A 14,847-nucleotide genomic window follows, 5' to 3' on the forward strand; every position below is an offset into this window, starting at 1 on the left:
ATCTTGTTGTATAATTTCATAACGATACGATTCCATACATACACTATTGAATTATCACCCACCCTGATATTTAAGCAAATGTTTTAATAACTCTTCCTGTGTGGCATTGAAAAAAGCTCTCACTAGTGATTAACCCCATTACCATGACCCTGCGTGGATTGGGAGCATGTCACTGGTCCCTCCCCCCCCAAAGCGCAGACCGTAATCCCAGATAATCTCTGCATCCTTTGAACACTGCAGTCATGGCTGCACTGAAGAAAAATGTACTGTCTCGCGAGCGCGTGACCGTCTCAGAAAGAAACACTTTCACTAAACAAAGAGAGCAAAAGCTAAAAATGAGGTGAGCTCATTGAGTGCAATTTATGGCTGTTTGTAAGTAGAGAAGTGTGTGTATTTGAAGGATGGGTTACAATGATGCACATCCTCTTTTTCTCTGTACTCTCTGAACAGGCCTGTTCTGTTGCAACCGGACCACTCACCTCCTCAAATTCATCAACAGCTGTAAGTGCAATTACAATAGGCAGCAAAAGGCTTAAACTGTGCATAATCCTCTATGTAGGTGTGAATGTTTTATTGACTCTGTGTGTGTGTGTTTCCTGCAGCAACGCGATGCATCTGCATCAGCGCTTGAGATACCTTAAGAAGAGAGAGTTGACAGCCCAACAAAACAACAGGCTGCTGCTGCGACAGTTCGAGGAAGCCCAGGACACAGTAATAGAGATGTTGACCCAGACTGCTGCCATGAAAACTATTCGGGTACTTGGGCTAAAAACATTCACACTTCCCATCTGCTTCTCCGACGCCTCTGTGAAGCTTGGTGTTAAACCTTCTTCTCAAACTTTGACCTCTCTAGACGGAGTATGAACGGTACCTGGAGGAGAGCGCCCCCCGCTGGCAGCAGCAACTGAAGGAGAAAACACAGGTTGCTCAGACGAAGGTACAAACAAATCAGTCATCAGTCACGATTTACTTCATTTAAAGGCCAAGGCATCCAAATTTACCATTTCAGAGGGATAATGTTTGCAATAAAATTCAACACTTAAGTGGTGAGGTAGTAGTTAAAGGTGTAACAACAAAACATTAAGAGGATGTGATGAATTTGTCCACTCTCCACTCATCCAAAATGAATTATACTCATTGTGAACATTTCTTCTTCATATTCAAATAATTAAATATATTATGTCGTTTTGTCTTTAATAGAAGATGGGGGAGCATTTGAGGCCATGTGTAAAGAACACAGAGGAACGAGAGACCGCATCCTCTGCAGAGCCACCTCTATTGCCACAAGGTTTGTCCTTTTATTCACCTACAGAAAATATGTTGTTGTGTATTCTTCTTGGTGTGTTCCAGACCCATGCCAACTATCATCTAATGTTCATCTTCATATTTGTTGCAGGCTCCACCACAATGACACAACATATTACAGCTCCCCCAGAGCACTACAGTCCAAACTGCCACTTGGACTACAACCAAGATGGCTCCCCTCATCTCTGCTACGCAAAGTCTTCTTGGCAGAACCGCCTTCAATCCCAGACGGACAGATTTCCCATCAGGGGGCCTCATCAACCTCGGGGTTCCTCTTGTGTTCCTCCAGCTTTCCTCCCACCACACATCTTCCCACATCATCACTCATTGCAGCACAACCTCCCCAGCTCCTCACCCGGTGATGGACACCCCGGACCCGGACCAAATCCACCGGGCTCGGTGGCCCTGCAGCCCGAGTACCTCAGGTCCTGGGTCGCCGGTCCGGCTGGGACCCCCTCTGCCCGTGACGCTTTGTGGAGTCAGCTCTGCACGGAGCAGACTCCCCCTGAGATGGGGATGGCACAGGCGGTGGGGGAGGAATGTGACCCGAGCCGGGCCCCAAGCTCAAAGACAGAGACAAGTGGCGGAGGCAGGAGCAGTCATTTATCCCAGGAGCTGGACAGCAAACCAGGTTGGACAAGAACATATGAGAACCTTCAGTGTCTGCTACTTGTTGTCATGCTTATAATCTTCCTCAGTGAATCTTTTTCAGTAGGGGGGTGCGTGTGTGTGTTTGTGCGTAGTTCGTCTGTCTGGTAGCCTTATGGAAAGCAGTGAAAGCAGCAGGGAGCCGAGCCGGGCGAGCATGAAGAAGAGAAAGAAGAGAAGATCCCATTGTTCCTTCTCAGGCTCTCAGGAGTAAGTAATATTCTATTAAGGCCTCTTTAGCTGCCAACAAAAATCTTGACAATCCAGTGCATCAATCTGCTCCAAACAAAGACCTTTCGATTACAAACACTTAAATGAGGGTGGTGCGGTTTCTGACTCGAGTGTCCACAAATGTTCTGCCTAAAAGTTACATCCATTGATTCCCTACCATCTCATTGTGTACGCTTTGCTTTTCCACTGTGCTCATTTCAGGTCGTCTAGGGGTTCCAGTGCCATTGCTGCAGTCAAAGTGGTCCAAAGCCCAGAGAGTGATGCCTCATCGGAGAAAGGAAGAAGCAGCACAAGAAAGGCAACGAGGAGAAGTGGGGGGCTTGCTGTTGGATCACCAAGAGCTGAGAAGGTGAAGGGAAGCAAGGGAGCCGACCCCAGGAGTCACAAAGAGGAGAGCCGGCCTACCAGTGAGGAGATGCGGAGTCCAATGGAGGAATCTAGAGGGGAAAACACAGCGAATACGAATCCTGACGACAAAGCAGAAAGTTGTGGAGAGGAGTCTGCATCCCAGAAGGAGGAATCAGAAAGTGTAAGTATGAACATTGAAGACAGAGAGGAACCAGAAAAGCACGAGAGCAGCAGCTCGGAACAAAACAAGGGCGACGAAGATGGAGACGAAGATGATGGTGCTGTTGAAGAAAAAGAGAACGGTCAGACAGATCAAGAGCAAGAGAAGAGCAATGAGGATCACGGGGCTTCTGGGAGAAAGAATGCAACGGAGGAGGATGAAGAGCAGGAATCAGAGGATGAGGAGCCAGTGGATGAGGAGCAGGAGTCAGAGGTAAACAACAACAACAGCAGTGAGCTATGTCAAAGAATTAGTATGTGATTATTTAAAAGATTCTTCTCAGGATGAAGAGTTGGGCGAGGATGAGAGTGACGGAGGGGAGGAGTCAGACGAAGAGGAACACGGAGACGCAGCAGGAGAAAAAGAGGGGAAAAGTGACTCAGACGACAGTATCATCTTGCCACAGGACAAGTAAGATCAGTGAAGGATATCCTCGTCAGCTCAAAACTGCGCTTGAACTTTACGTAACTTTCCGTTTTCAGGTCGAGTAAGATGCACGTTATTCACGAGGAGGGAAGTGAGGACGAGGAAGAAGAGGGGAGTAGAATGGGATCCTCTGGAGATGATGTTGAGAATCTACTTGCTCCTCAACAACAACCAGAGAAAAAGTGAGTCCTTTTTTTGTTTGTGTCGGCAAAAATTACATCCTGAAACAAATCTCACGTTTTTACTTTTATTTATTTTTTAGAGAAAAGGACCTGACAGCTGATGAGCAACCTAAAGGTACAGTATTACCAGTGTTTATAATTTTAAGTTCATAAAAGACATTGGATGGACACAAGAAAAGGATGTTGATCTGTAATTTCTTTTCCAGCTATGTGTGACAACGTGGCCATTTTTCAAGTGGAGCCGAACAAATCAACTAAGTCCGAAAACGCAAGTGACTCCGACGAGTTTGACAACTTTTTTGCTTGAATGCGCTCATCTCAACCTTCAAATTGCTACCTCATAGTTTAGTATTACGTTAAAGGTGTTGTGCTCTGATGTTTGATAAGAGATTCATATCCTACTCTATCATTTTGAAATCGTTGGAGATAAAATGCTATAACAATAACAATAGCTATAACAATTGGCTAGATGCAGGAAAATAATGTAAAAAAAACCCAAACAATATGAAGAATAATTTATTCAAAAGACATTGTTTTGGCTGTTTAGCCTGAGAAACCGATATTCAATGTGATTAATGATGCCCCCAAACATGTTTGTAAAAATAAACCATGGCACAGTGAATTTTTGGGTTTTTTAAAAACATTTTTACATATTTTTATCAGCGTGCCTGGACAGCAGAGTTCGAAGCTGCATCTGAACAGGTCCCACTTACGAAATCAGTGTCTTTTCAGTGTCAGATTTTGACGACCTGAGCTGTCAAACAGGGGCTCACTCTGCTGCCGCCTTCGGGCGCGGCGCTGCGCTGAATCAGCAACCTGCCGTAGGTCCCGCCCACCTGGCCTTTGGTCAGCCGCCCGGGATTGACACAGACGCAGCCGACCACATCCTGAGGAAAAAGTTGAGGTGAGGTTTTAAAAAGACATCTTGAATCAGATCACCAAAAAAAGATGAAGCACATCTTAAGACCTTTTGCCTAAAATAAAAATGTAGAATTTTTTCCAGTAAAGTTTTCTAGTTCTAATTCTAGGGTTTCCTTTCAAAAAAGTTGACAGATGATTCTTTACTTTAATCAACACATTGTCTTCTTAAAATATATAGTTTGGCACTTATATTTAACATGTTGAGCAGAAAAAGGAGATGTGAACCTTTACGAAGTAGCGCAGCTCAGAGGGAATAATGAGCACGTCGGGAGTCAGCGGCATCTGACCAAAGCTCTGGAACTTCTCATAGTCCATGTTCACCTCGTCCACCGGCGGGTACAGCGGGTAGTAACTGGAGGTGAAAACAAACACGTAACAGGAGAGGGAATTTATGTTGGAGCATCCACAAAGAAGAGAGAACAACGAGACCTTTTTTTAAGGACTCTACCTTCTCTGAGTCAGCATGTGCTTCAGTATGCGTGTAAATCTGTCCGATCCGGTGCCGCTGCAAAACAAGGCGTTCTTCAGTTTCAAGCTTGGTGTGACGCACCAATTAATTGAAATAACCCATTCATATTATGAAACTCCTGCTGGTATTTTAGTGAACAGCTCGAGAAATTCAAAGTCAGGAGAAGTTGTGTCAGAGGAACCCTGCCGGCTGAGAGTAAAATGAACATTAGAAATCTTCCTCACCAGCTGATCTCCTCCGCGCCCATGTGGAACAGGATGTCGGTGGACGTCAAGCCGAAGGTCACTCCATCAATGAGCAGGGTGCAGGGGTCAGGGACCAGGGTGACACGCTGCCGAGAGTGAAGAAGAGAGAGTGAAATGGCGTATGAGACGGATTTGTCCGCGCAGTGATCTGTAAATCTCGTCAACCAGGAGTGAGGTAGTGCTGCTACTTGACTCAAATAAATCAATAGTTTAAAGCTAAACTATTACAATGTGTCACTCAGAAGCCTGCTGCATGTGCTCATCAGTGAACCATAAACCTTCATTTAGATTAGGTCTGTGAGTGTCTGACCTGGGCCTGGTCCTTGCTGAGGTTTGGCAGGGTGAAGGGAGGCTGAGGGTAGATGAAGTGATGGTGGATGTCCCTCTGGGAGGGCACGAACACCAGGCGGCAGCCAACACTGGATTACAAAGAACACACGTGCTGTCATTATGGCTACAGATTGTGATTTCCAGCTCATCGCGAAAGTGCTGCTCTTGGAGGAGCTTTCAGGAGTTTAAATAGTGCGATCATGGTTAGGGAGAAATGGAACATACCTTTTAGTGCCATCGACAATGCTTTCGATACATCTTGAGAAAATGGCCTCGAACGTTTCGGTCACCTGAGCTTTCTATTCCACACACAGGTGGGGATAAAGATGGACTCAAAGTCAGGATCAACCAACTCGGACACGACAAATAATATGTTAAACTGAAGGGATTTACACTGCCATGTATCGACGGAGGGATTTGAAACTGTATCGTTATAGGATGCAAACACTTATTTTACTTTCTCAGATAAAGACATAGTTAAACGTACCTCAATTTGTTCGTGCTTGGAGTCCACAAACGGGCCCAACTGGAAAAGTGACGGGAGGATTAGAAATATGACAAGACAAGCATTTAAGCAAAAGGTTTTCTAACGCCTCAAAAAGAAAAACAAAGTATAACTATACCAGCAGGCAGACATCAGGACGATCCTTAACAATAATGCTGATTAGGTCCAGTAGAGGGTCAAAGGTCAGGCTGTCAGAAGGAGTGTAGGGTCCGCAGGCCACAAGTACATTCATCGGCTCTGCAATCGCATTATGTTACAAGTGCCGTTTACATGAAAGTCACAAGCAGACTGCTCCTTCATCCCTAAATATGCACAAAGCGTTACAAACCTGCGTCCTCCATTTTCACCTCTGCAGAGTAGAAAGGAAGAGGGACTCCCTAATAAAAACATAAGACTATTAAAATAAGGCACACAAACTAGGGCCCTGGTTCCAAAAGGTTCATATACCCTCAAGCACTTCATTTTGAGACTGATTTAATATTTCCATTGATTATTGCTGACCTCATAGAGTTTGGAAGCCATCAGTTTTTTCCCCGTCGTGTTCATTCCCTCCAACGCCACCACCTGAGCAAAGAGAACAGAGATTCACACACTGCAGGCAGGTGGTTTTATTCATTCATTCATTCGCAGACTTTCTGTCGGAGTTCTCGGTCAGACGCTGGTGGGTCTCCCGCCCAGGTCCTTGGCATACTCCGATACTCTTGGTGGCCGTGTAACCTGCTGCACACACCTCAGTGCACAGGAAAAGGAAGGACCACCGTGCTCATCAATACTGCCTTCACAATGTGCTCTAGTGACCTCCTATGGGGGGGGATAGGGGGGGAGCGGCATGGCCCCTTTTGACTAAATAATGTCTATGTATACACTAAACTCTCCGGAATGCAGTTGGAGAGACTCTTAAAGCAGACTCATCTTCAGCTTAATCTGCCAAGACAAGAAGCTTTCCTTCTGCTCACCTGACCAGGAAACAGGGAGTACGCTTTAAGCTCTGATAGGTCAACAGGTATTTGCTGACCGCCTTGCTCAGGTCCCGCCTCCAACAGAACTGAGTGTGCGTTCAGTTTGCCATTGCTATCACAGCAAATCTGCCCCACTACTGTGATGCAGTCCTAGAGAGATATAAAGCACAACAAACAGCTGTTATTAAATAGGTTATTATACAAATAGATTTAAGAACATATATAGTTCAGGAGAGTTAAAAGAAACATACAAATGGGATGTACACAATGGAGCTAACTTCTGAAACAAAGTTAAACTCTAGGCTCCTGGGTCAAAACATGTTTACTGGCTAGGAATAAACCTTTTAGAGTAAAATATCTATTATTATAAAATGTCAAATTACTATAAAAATATCAATGACATTTTCAAAACTTATCATGGGTTTCGGGCTTCTATGAATTTAGAGGGCTGTCACACATCTGTACCTGAGCAGGCAGAGAGACGGGTGCAAACTCCTCGATGTTGAAGTGGGACCTGAGGCCGTCGCCGAGCTCCTCTATTTTTTCTGTCAGCACTAGAAGGGGTAAACAGGCAAAAATAAATGTAAAACTTCAAATGAGGTTTAATCATATGAACTTATTCTGATTATCTCTCATGTAGAGAAGTCAGAATGTCCAGTTTTATGCAATCGGACACTTTTGATCGCAGGCTCTTTGCGTTATCTGTCTCTCACCGTTTCGGATGTCGCGTAGCCTCTGGAACATGTACTTGTAGCTGCAGCGGAGCGAGTCTTCAGGCCCTTCCAGGAGCTCCAGCTGGACGCCGGCGCCAGGCGTCTGTCTGCCCGCCCACCGGGTCCCCTGAACCACCCCGAACGAAACCACCACCTCCCCTTTGGCTCCTCGCTGGCTGTACTTCTGTGAGGGCGTTGCACTGCCAAAGAAAGAGAAGGGAAGAGTCACTGTGCAGCATTAGCTGCCAATCAGTCCCTCAATCAGATTAACTAGATTAGGAAAATGGGTCTGCCAACGTGGACATTGGATCAGTAACTCAATAAAGAAAATGACACTTGGGAACACGCATTATTTCACACGTAGAGGTTGTCCAAAGAAATCTTAAGCAGGTTGTTTGTTAAAAGGGGACCAACAATCAAAACCATCAGTTCCCCGACTTATGGCTGATGGCGAGTACCTGGGAGAAAAGCTAGCAGGTGAGAGCAGCAGGCTCGGGCTGCTCAGCAGAGCTGCACCTCTTTTCGAGCGAGGGTTTTCAGGAGTGGTCAGTGCTCGCTTTTGAGAACCCTACACGCAAAACACACAGTCAGCGTCACAAGTTGAGTCACGACGACTCCGCGTTGGCTTTGAAAATGTTCATCGCAACGGAATCCCTGTCCGAAGTCAAAAGGCGCGACTTACCTTGCCAGGGGTGGAGTACGCGTCCAGCAGACTCTCCTCCTCTTCATCAACTTTGATTCTGAGCGAATACAGTTAAGGGCTGTGAGAACAATAGCGGTCGCCCATGATGGACAACGGGTACACACAGGGAGAGACAATGTTCACTCAGAAGGATACAAGTCCGGCAGTGAGTGGATGTCCATGGTTCTGTTACGAGCTTCTTCTTTTCTGAAGTTTTTTTTGGATTTACTCTTCTTGTTTAACACCTTTAAAGACAACCAAGTCATAGTTTTTTTTAAATGTCCGACGGCATTATAACGTACGGGTTTAACTTGACGGCGTCAGTGATACCAGTACCTCGTGATCAAACTGATCCAGGGTGTCTGTGGTGAGTTTCAGCCCATTTTTTGTGGAGCTGTAGGCCACCCACTCCAGCACCATCTCGTCTGCCTGTATCCTGCTACAAATACACTGCTCCACCACTGAGGGGACAGGGGAGGTAGGAGGGAAGGGAGGGGGAGGTAGGAGGGAAGGGAGGGAGAGGAGCAACAAAATGATCAAAAAGAGAAAACAATTAGTTTCATTTCAACTGTGACTGAAAAGAATAAGCTTCATTCAAATTACACTGATCAATTACAGATCACCCCTGAGAGATGATGCATATTAAATACACTCAATTTAATTATGTATCACCAACAGTGGGTTGGTAAGGTAAAACAAGTTAAGCTTAAAGATCAGTGTGACGTGATTGTGGCAGATTTGTCCTGCAATTCGCAATTTGTATCAATGTAGATGTTCCGCTTTGAGAGGAACCAATGAGCAAGGCATGAGCAAAAACGGGCCAAATAAACAAGCAGCCTCCAACTCCTTTAAATAATGTGACGTAAAGTGGCAGGACACACGGTACACGGTGACGTTATGCGGAATGTACATTTTCCTCGAAAGCGACCAAATTAACATTTGCTAGCTACTTACTCTTATCGAGGACGGCGTCATCTTTGCACTCGATGCCGAACATTTCCAGCTCTGTTTGGAGGCTTTCTCCGGTTACTTGTGCCATTGTTTTGAGCCGATTCGTGACCAGCTTGGATGACTTTAGTTGTGGAGAAGGTTACAGCGTGAGACGACCCGATGCTTCTTTGTAGCTGAGACGTAGCTTCTGCGCTCACTTCATAGCAGCAGCGGAGATCTAACGTTACTTTGTGAAACTCTCAATAGTGGCTTCGACAGTAACTACTTGTTTAACCTTAGACGCTGGAATAAATCATCTTCGGACGCTCATTCCATTTTGCCGCGAAAAAGTGCCGCTGGTGTTGGCGGCCGGAAACCACGTCACCTTCAAAACAATAACAAACGGAAGTCATCATTGTTTCAACATTTTTAAAGAGGCTGCAGCGCCACCTAGTGGCCCTCGTGGGACTGTTGATTTATCCCTATGGCCTGCGGAAAAAGTCAAATCACGCTGGTTGTCCAAGCTTAACTTATTTGACCTTAGTCTCCATAATGTATGCACTGAACTATATTGTATTAAACAATTGGTCATGTTATTGTACCGTATGTTTAAAAATTAACATTTTAAAAATCTCTGGGTTATTTTATTTCAATAATTCAGTTCAATGTACTTTCTCTAATTCCAATTCTAAAAATACAGAAAAATACAAAACGTTTTTTTAAGTGTATATATATATATGTTTTTAATTGCAGTGTATACTTCCACATTCTTCAGCTATAAAAGAAAAATTCTCAGATTTCTGTTCTGGTACACTCATCAGCACAAGGATGTTCTTCCATCTGTGAAAGTAAAAATGTGGATTTAGATTGTGGATTAAAATCAAATGTCTGAAAGCTGAAGTGATGCTATTATAGTAATTGGTTGGTATCAGGGAACAACAAACAGCACACTCGCCTGAGCTGAGTAACACCTGCACTTGGGGATGAATTTCCATGATGTCACCCTCTTCAGCGATTCACTGAGGGAGGCTGATAATCTGTGAGTGTCATGCACCTGACAAACACATATATTAAGGATGGCCATTTGTCCTCTGTGACACTATCAACACATATCGATATACATCCCTGTAATTAACAAGTAACAAATGTACCATCAGTTTAGCACATATTCAAATTTCATTTGACCAGTTAGTTCTTTCTAAAATGTGAGTCGAAGTGAATGACATATATTAGAATTACCTATGAATATATATATAATATACACATGCATATTTAAAAATAATAATAATTCAAACCTTCATGCTGTTCAGACAGGCTTTTCTGAAGGCCATGTTGCTGCTGCAGCTCACAATACTGATGGTTGAACTGAGAATCACCTCAGCAGCCGAACGCAACTTCTCTTGATCCTTTAAACCGAACATACAGTATTAAAACCCAAATGAATAACTTGTTTTTATTTATTTATTGATTATATTTACCCAGTTAATAATGAAATATCATAACGTCACAAAGTCGGTCACATCTTTAAATGTTGCCCAACAAACAGGCAAAAACCCAAAGATATTATAATTTTCAGAGAAATTCAGCAACTTATTTAGAAACCTACAAATGTCTATCATCTTTCTACAATGATTTGATTTTCAAAATAATGCTGACCCATTCTCCTGGATTTATTGGTGAATTCATTATTGAGGTAATGATATAAAATGATCAAAACTATTTTAAAAAACCCACAAGATCAAATAAATGATTTTCTCCCTGGCATTTACAGTGTGTCGGGCTTGCCTTCTTTCTGTGATGTTGGGATTTCAGCGAGTTCCTCAGCTCCGTTTGAAGGGCTGTCGTAACCGCCTGCCTGTTGTTGCTCAGGATATCCTCCAGGTGGTGCTCTATCAGCACCTCTGTGGCTGTGTGAGGATCACATACAGCAATGTAAGGAAGAATGACTTAAAAAATGATTTTGGGCCTGTGCACGTGCAGCTGTCTCTCACCCATGCGATCAGAGAGCCGGTGGCTGAAGGGGTCACTGTGCTGCAGGAAGAGGTAGAGCAGGAGACTCTGCTGCATTGTGGGAAGACTCCCTTCTTGCCCTGGAGCCTCACTGTTTTCTCGCTCTACTGTGTTTAAAGTGTCACCCCTGTTCACTGCAGCAAATGTTAACATGTTTCTAACATAGTAACTTTAATAGAAATTAAAGGAAAAGATAGTTATTTCTGACTGTGTTAACTTTGAACAGATTCAACTGCAAGTCTCCACTTGTTCTAAGCACACTAGTACAGCAGATGGTTAATCACAACTTGCACATAACGTTGCAGCAATGGAAGACGCACCTTTAGGGTTTGGCAAATAATTATTACAATATTTGGCTTTACGACAGTACTTTAAAAACCGGAATTCACTTGAGTCAACTGATTTTTACAAGAAATGTTTTTGGTTGTAAAGTAACAACCACATTGAACTCGGAATGCACCTCATAAGTCTTAAGATGTGTCACATATCTTCTCTTTAGTGGCCAAAGACAGAGGATATTGTATCGCGGTCAGCTTAATTAATTATAAACAGAGCCCTCTGTTGTAAACTCTTAACACAAAATCTCTGCTGTCAGAATGCTTTTGTGTTTTGAATGCAGAACTACTTATTCCATCAAAACTCCGTTCACAATGATCGTAATCTCAATTGGTTGCATGTGGCCATATTTCATAGGATACACACATCGCTGTGCTGCTGGGGCTCAAATTAGCAGACAGTGTCGGAGCCCAAGTCCCTTTAAGGGTTTTGCTCCAGTGTGGTATGTGTGTTATTCTTTCTAAGACCATTGTTCTCTCTGCTTCCATGTGACTCAAATGATGGGCCTTTTGTGATACATTAAATGTTTTATAGGCAGCCTTAGGCCAGGCCTGTGTGCTCATTCTCCTACAAACACAGGTGGTTGAAATTAGTCTTCAACTCAGGCCCAATCGAATGCTTCAAATAACTTTATGAGACCGTCCAGGGCTTTTTAACTTTAAAATTACATAACATCAAAATGGTAATGAGTACGTGTTGTTCCCAGGAGTTGTTGTTGTCTACCTTTAACGGAGGAGCAGTGAAGGCCAAGCAGGCCCAGATCCTCACAGTCCAGATGAGCAGGAAGGTTCTGGAGGAGCGTGAAGGGGCCCGTGAAAGGAACATTACTGGGGCCGCATACCAACACCTGGACACCTGTGATGTCAAGGAAGACTAATCCAAATCAGATGCCCCAAACACCTCAACTGAGTCGACACGTATGAGCATCGGTCCAAGTCCGAGTTCTCCCCAGATGTCAGATTTCAATGTTTTGGTTGTCACCCAAAGTTTATCAGTTGGAGTTGGAACGTAGCTTGAGGGGAACTGTGTCTGTCCCTGTTTTTTCTCTCCCAAACCGACCATCACACCCTGGTTATGCCTGGGTTTCGCCGGCCGCGCTGAGGTAAGAAAATAAACTGGATTTTTTAATCTAAAAGCTATTTGATCCTTTGAGAACAAGACTTTGGAGCACCGACTCGTTCCCAATTCAAAGTTAGCAGTGGAGGAGTAGACCCTCATTGCTGCTTCCGCACCAAAAACTGTCCCAGTGTCCACTGGAAGTCATCCTCGGGTCGAGACAAACGAACCGCATCACCTGAAAAAAACGCAAGGCCGCATTCCTGAGCCCACCAGCATAGAATCGTTCCACAGCTTGGCCACCCTTACAGATGCCGTGCCTGTGAAAAACCACACGCAGACTCATGATAAGACCAGAAAAGGATATTTGTATGTCAGTGAGTTGTGTTGCCAGATTGGGGTACTGAAGCACACAAGGGCTCAAGACAGTAACAAGCTGGACGCTGAGCTCCCCAAACAGGCCATGGTCCATGGCCTTAGGTGGGATACTTAGTGGCAACGTGCCCCCGAGGTCAGGGTGTCCTCCATGACACCAGCAACCTTTCTTCACACACGTTGGAGGCCTTTATACCCAAAGAGAGAGAGAGAGAGAGAGAGAGAGAGTCACTTTATATGTACGACACGTGATGTACCAGTGTATTTGTTATTTTATTGCATGAACAGGGGAAAATAAGTCAGATGGTTACACATCCGTAGCTACAGACTCCTTCCTAGTAATGTTCTAGAGAAAGTAAAACAGATTTGATGCTGAAAACAGCTTTACTGACTGTGCTTCACATGTGACATCCAAGAGCAGCGCTGGTCGGTTTGGACAGGCAACTCTACGCTTGATCTTTGCTCTGCAATAATATGAACACATCGTTACCACTTCATAAAAACGGGTGGGGGGGGGGGGTTTAAGAAATCCTAAATTGACCGAAAAAGGAAGCTTAAGGTCGGCCTGCAAAGTTAGCATTCATACCTAAAGTCTCGCTGGAAGATCTGCTGACTGACTTTGAATTTAAAGTGTATATTTATCTGTGAAAAAGAAGATAAGTAAAGTATTATCTGGCTGCCAGTTTACAAACACATGGTGGATACGTGGTGTGGAAGCCTTTCGCACTCTCGCGTTCGCCAAGCTGAATGAGTGCAGGAACGCCTCCATTTGAGCGCACCACCCTGGACCGAAAAGTCGCGCATCTTTCATCTGTACAGAGCAGAGACATAGACAAGAGATGACTCTCATATATAGATACGCACATGCCCACTGGGATCACACATATACATATATATGCAATAAAGGATTCCTGTGGTCCTCACCTGAAAAGACAGCAGCAATCTGAGAGAACCGTGCATGTCGGTGAAGGCACACAGCTCCTCGGGGTCGGCCTGAGGACCCGACCACGTACAGGCAGACATGCTCTCCTTCAGGTCAGTCAGGACTAAGGTGGCCAAAGGAGCGGGTGATGCACAGCTGCTGGCAGATGGGTGTGATTGTGTTGGCTGCGTGTGTACTTACCAGGTTGGAGTACTTTCCTTTGAAATCCTGAGTACCAGGGACCAGCAGCTGCCACTGCACCACAGATTGTGAGCGATGTTATAACACCTGCTTGTGAGTGCTTTATGTCCCAAAATGCGAACAGCTGCTGGCGAGTAACATGTATTCATCCAAATCTTAGTTTTATTTACAACAAATGAACGCATCACTACTCGTGTCATTTATTTATGACATATTTATATCTGTGGTGATCTGCTTTGGGTGGATTATACATTTGGGTCGGATTTCTGTGATACTACTGTGTTTTGGGCCACGTCCTACTGATTGTCTGAATATTTTCTGATGGATGCTTACTAAAAATAGCGTTGCTCTTTTTGATGGAAACGATCTGAAATTCGCGACGCTGCCCTTTGGATCATGTTACTCTACTTTAATGACCCTTTGGTTTTCATGCTGCGGGTGTAGCGACGTCAGCTCAGATGTTGTCGTTGCTTAACATTAGCTGGAGTTTCTTTAAACTTACCAGCGCAGTTTATACTGTGAAGAGAATCTCCGGTGTCGGTCCACACAAGTATCAGAAGCCCTCCTGCAGTTAAACGCTGCTGCTGTGTCTGCTTTTCCAAAAGCATGACCCATCGCAAAACCTGAAATTGCTCATTATAAACGCAGACAACATCTGGTTTAGCTAGCTGAAGCTAAAGCTAACTCCAGACATACGCTCTAGCTAGCTTCAAATATTAAATTGTTTCCATAGATAACGTTAAGAGCAGAGATGGAACTGAAAAAGAGAGTTATGTTTGTTGTTAAAATTGCGATTATTAAAAACCTTTACCTGCTGTATTTCTTCAAGCATC

At 44.3% G+C, this 14,847-nt stretch overlaps 3 protein-coding genes across 3 annotated transcripts; 1 reads left to right on the plus strand and 2 right to left on the minus strand.

Annotated features, from left to right (window-relative positions):
- Positions 1 to 60: 60 nt before the first annotated feature.
- Positions 61 to 3,710, plus strand: LOC119211315 (ABC transporter F family member 4-like). The gene is made up of 12 exons (XM_037462131.2): positions 61 to 340; positions 451 to 501; positions 603 to 756; positions 854 to 937; positions 1,201 to 1,288; positions 1,397 to 1,936; positions 2,049 to 2,163; positions 2,386 to 2,965; positions 3,036 to 3,163; positions 3,235 to 3,360; positions 3,441 to 3,475; positions 3,567 to 3,710. Exons 1-12 carry the CDS (start codon positions 243 to 245, stop codon positions 3,665 to 3,667), a joined length of 2,100 nt encoding a protein of 699 aa, XP_037318028.2. The 5' UTR covers positions 61 to 242; the 3' UTR covers positions 3,668 to 3,710.
- A 150-nt stretch (positions 3,711 to 3,860) lies between these two features.
- pola2 (polymerase (DNA directed), alpha 2) lies at positions 3,861 to 9,557 on the minus strand. Its single transcript, XM_037462133.2, has 18 exons — positions 9,139 to 9,557; positions 8,521 to 8,645; positions 8,341 to 8,429; positions 8,185 to 8,242; positions 7,961 to 8,070; positions 7,503 to 7,702; positions 7,255 to 7,343; positions 6,787 to 6,939; positions 6,332 to 6,394; positions 6,159 to 6,207; positions 5,949 to 6,067; positions 5,813 to 5,851; positions 5,551 to 5,624; positions 5,306 to 5,414; positions 4,975 to 5,081; positions 4,730 to 4,786; positions 4,507 to 4,633; positions 3,861 to 4,247 (listed from the first exon to the last, which is right to left on the minus strand). The coding sequence occupies exons 1-18, from the start codon at positions 9,221 to 9,223 to the stop codon at positions 4,095 to 4,097; spliced, it is 1,806 nt and encodes a 601-aa protein (XP_037318030.2). The 5' UTR covers positions 9,224 to 9,557; the 3' UTR covers positions 3,861 to 4,094.
- A 485-nt stretch (positions 9,558 to 10,042) lies between these two features.
- Positions 10,043 to 14,846, minus strand: zgc:195212 (DUF4554 domain-containing protein). Its single transcript, XM_062558696.1, has 13 exons — positions 14,826 to 14,846; positions 14,517 to 14,688; positions 14,015 to 14,068; positions 13,816 to 13,937; positions 13,619 to 13,702; positions 13,478 to 13,533; positions 13,284 to 13,355; positions 12,871 to 13,079; positions 12,184 to 12,315; positions 11,106 to 11,258; positions 10,900 to 11,021; positions 10,410 to 10,520; positions 10,043 to 10,168 (listed from the first exon to the last, which is right to left on the minus strand). Exons 1-13 carry the CDS (start codon positions 14,844 to 14,846, stop codon positions 10,043 to 10,045), a joined length of 1,434 nt encoding a protein of 477 aa, XP_062414680.1.
- Between the last annotated feature and the right edge of the window lies 1 nt (position 14,847).

Source organism: Pungitius pungitius, chromosome 2 (assembly GCF_949316345.1).
Source record: "Pungitius pungitius chromosome 2, fPunPun2.1, whole genome shotgun sequence".
NCBI classification, from domain to species: domain Eukaryota; kingdom Metazoa; phylum Chordata; class Actinopteri; order Perciformes; family Gasterosteidae; genus Pungitius; species Pungitius pungitius.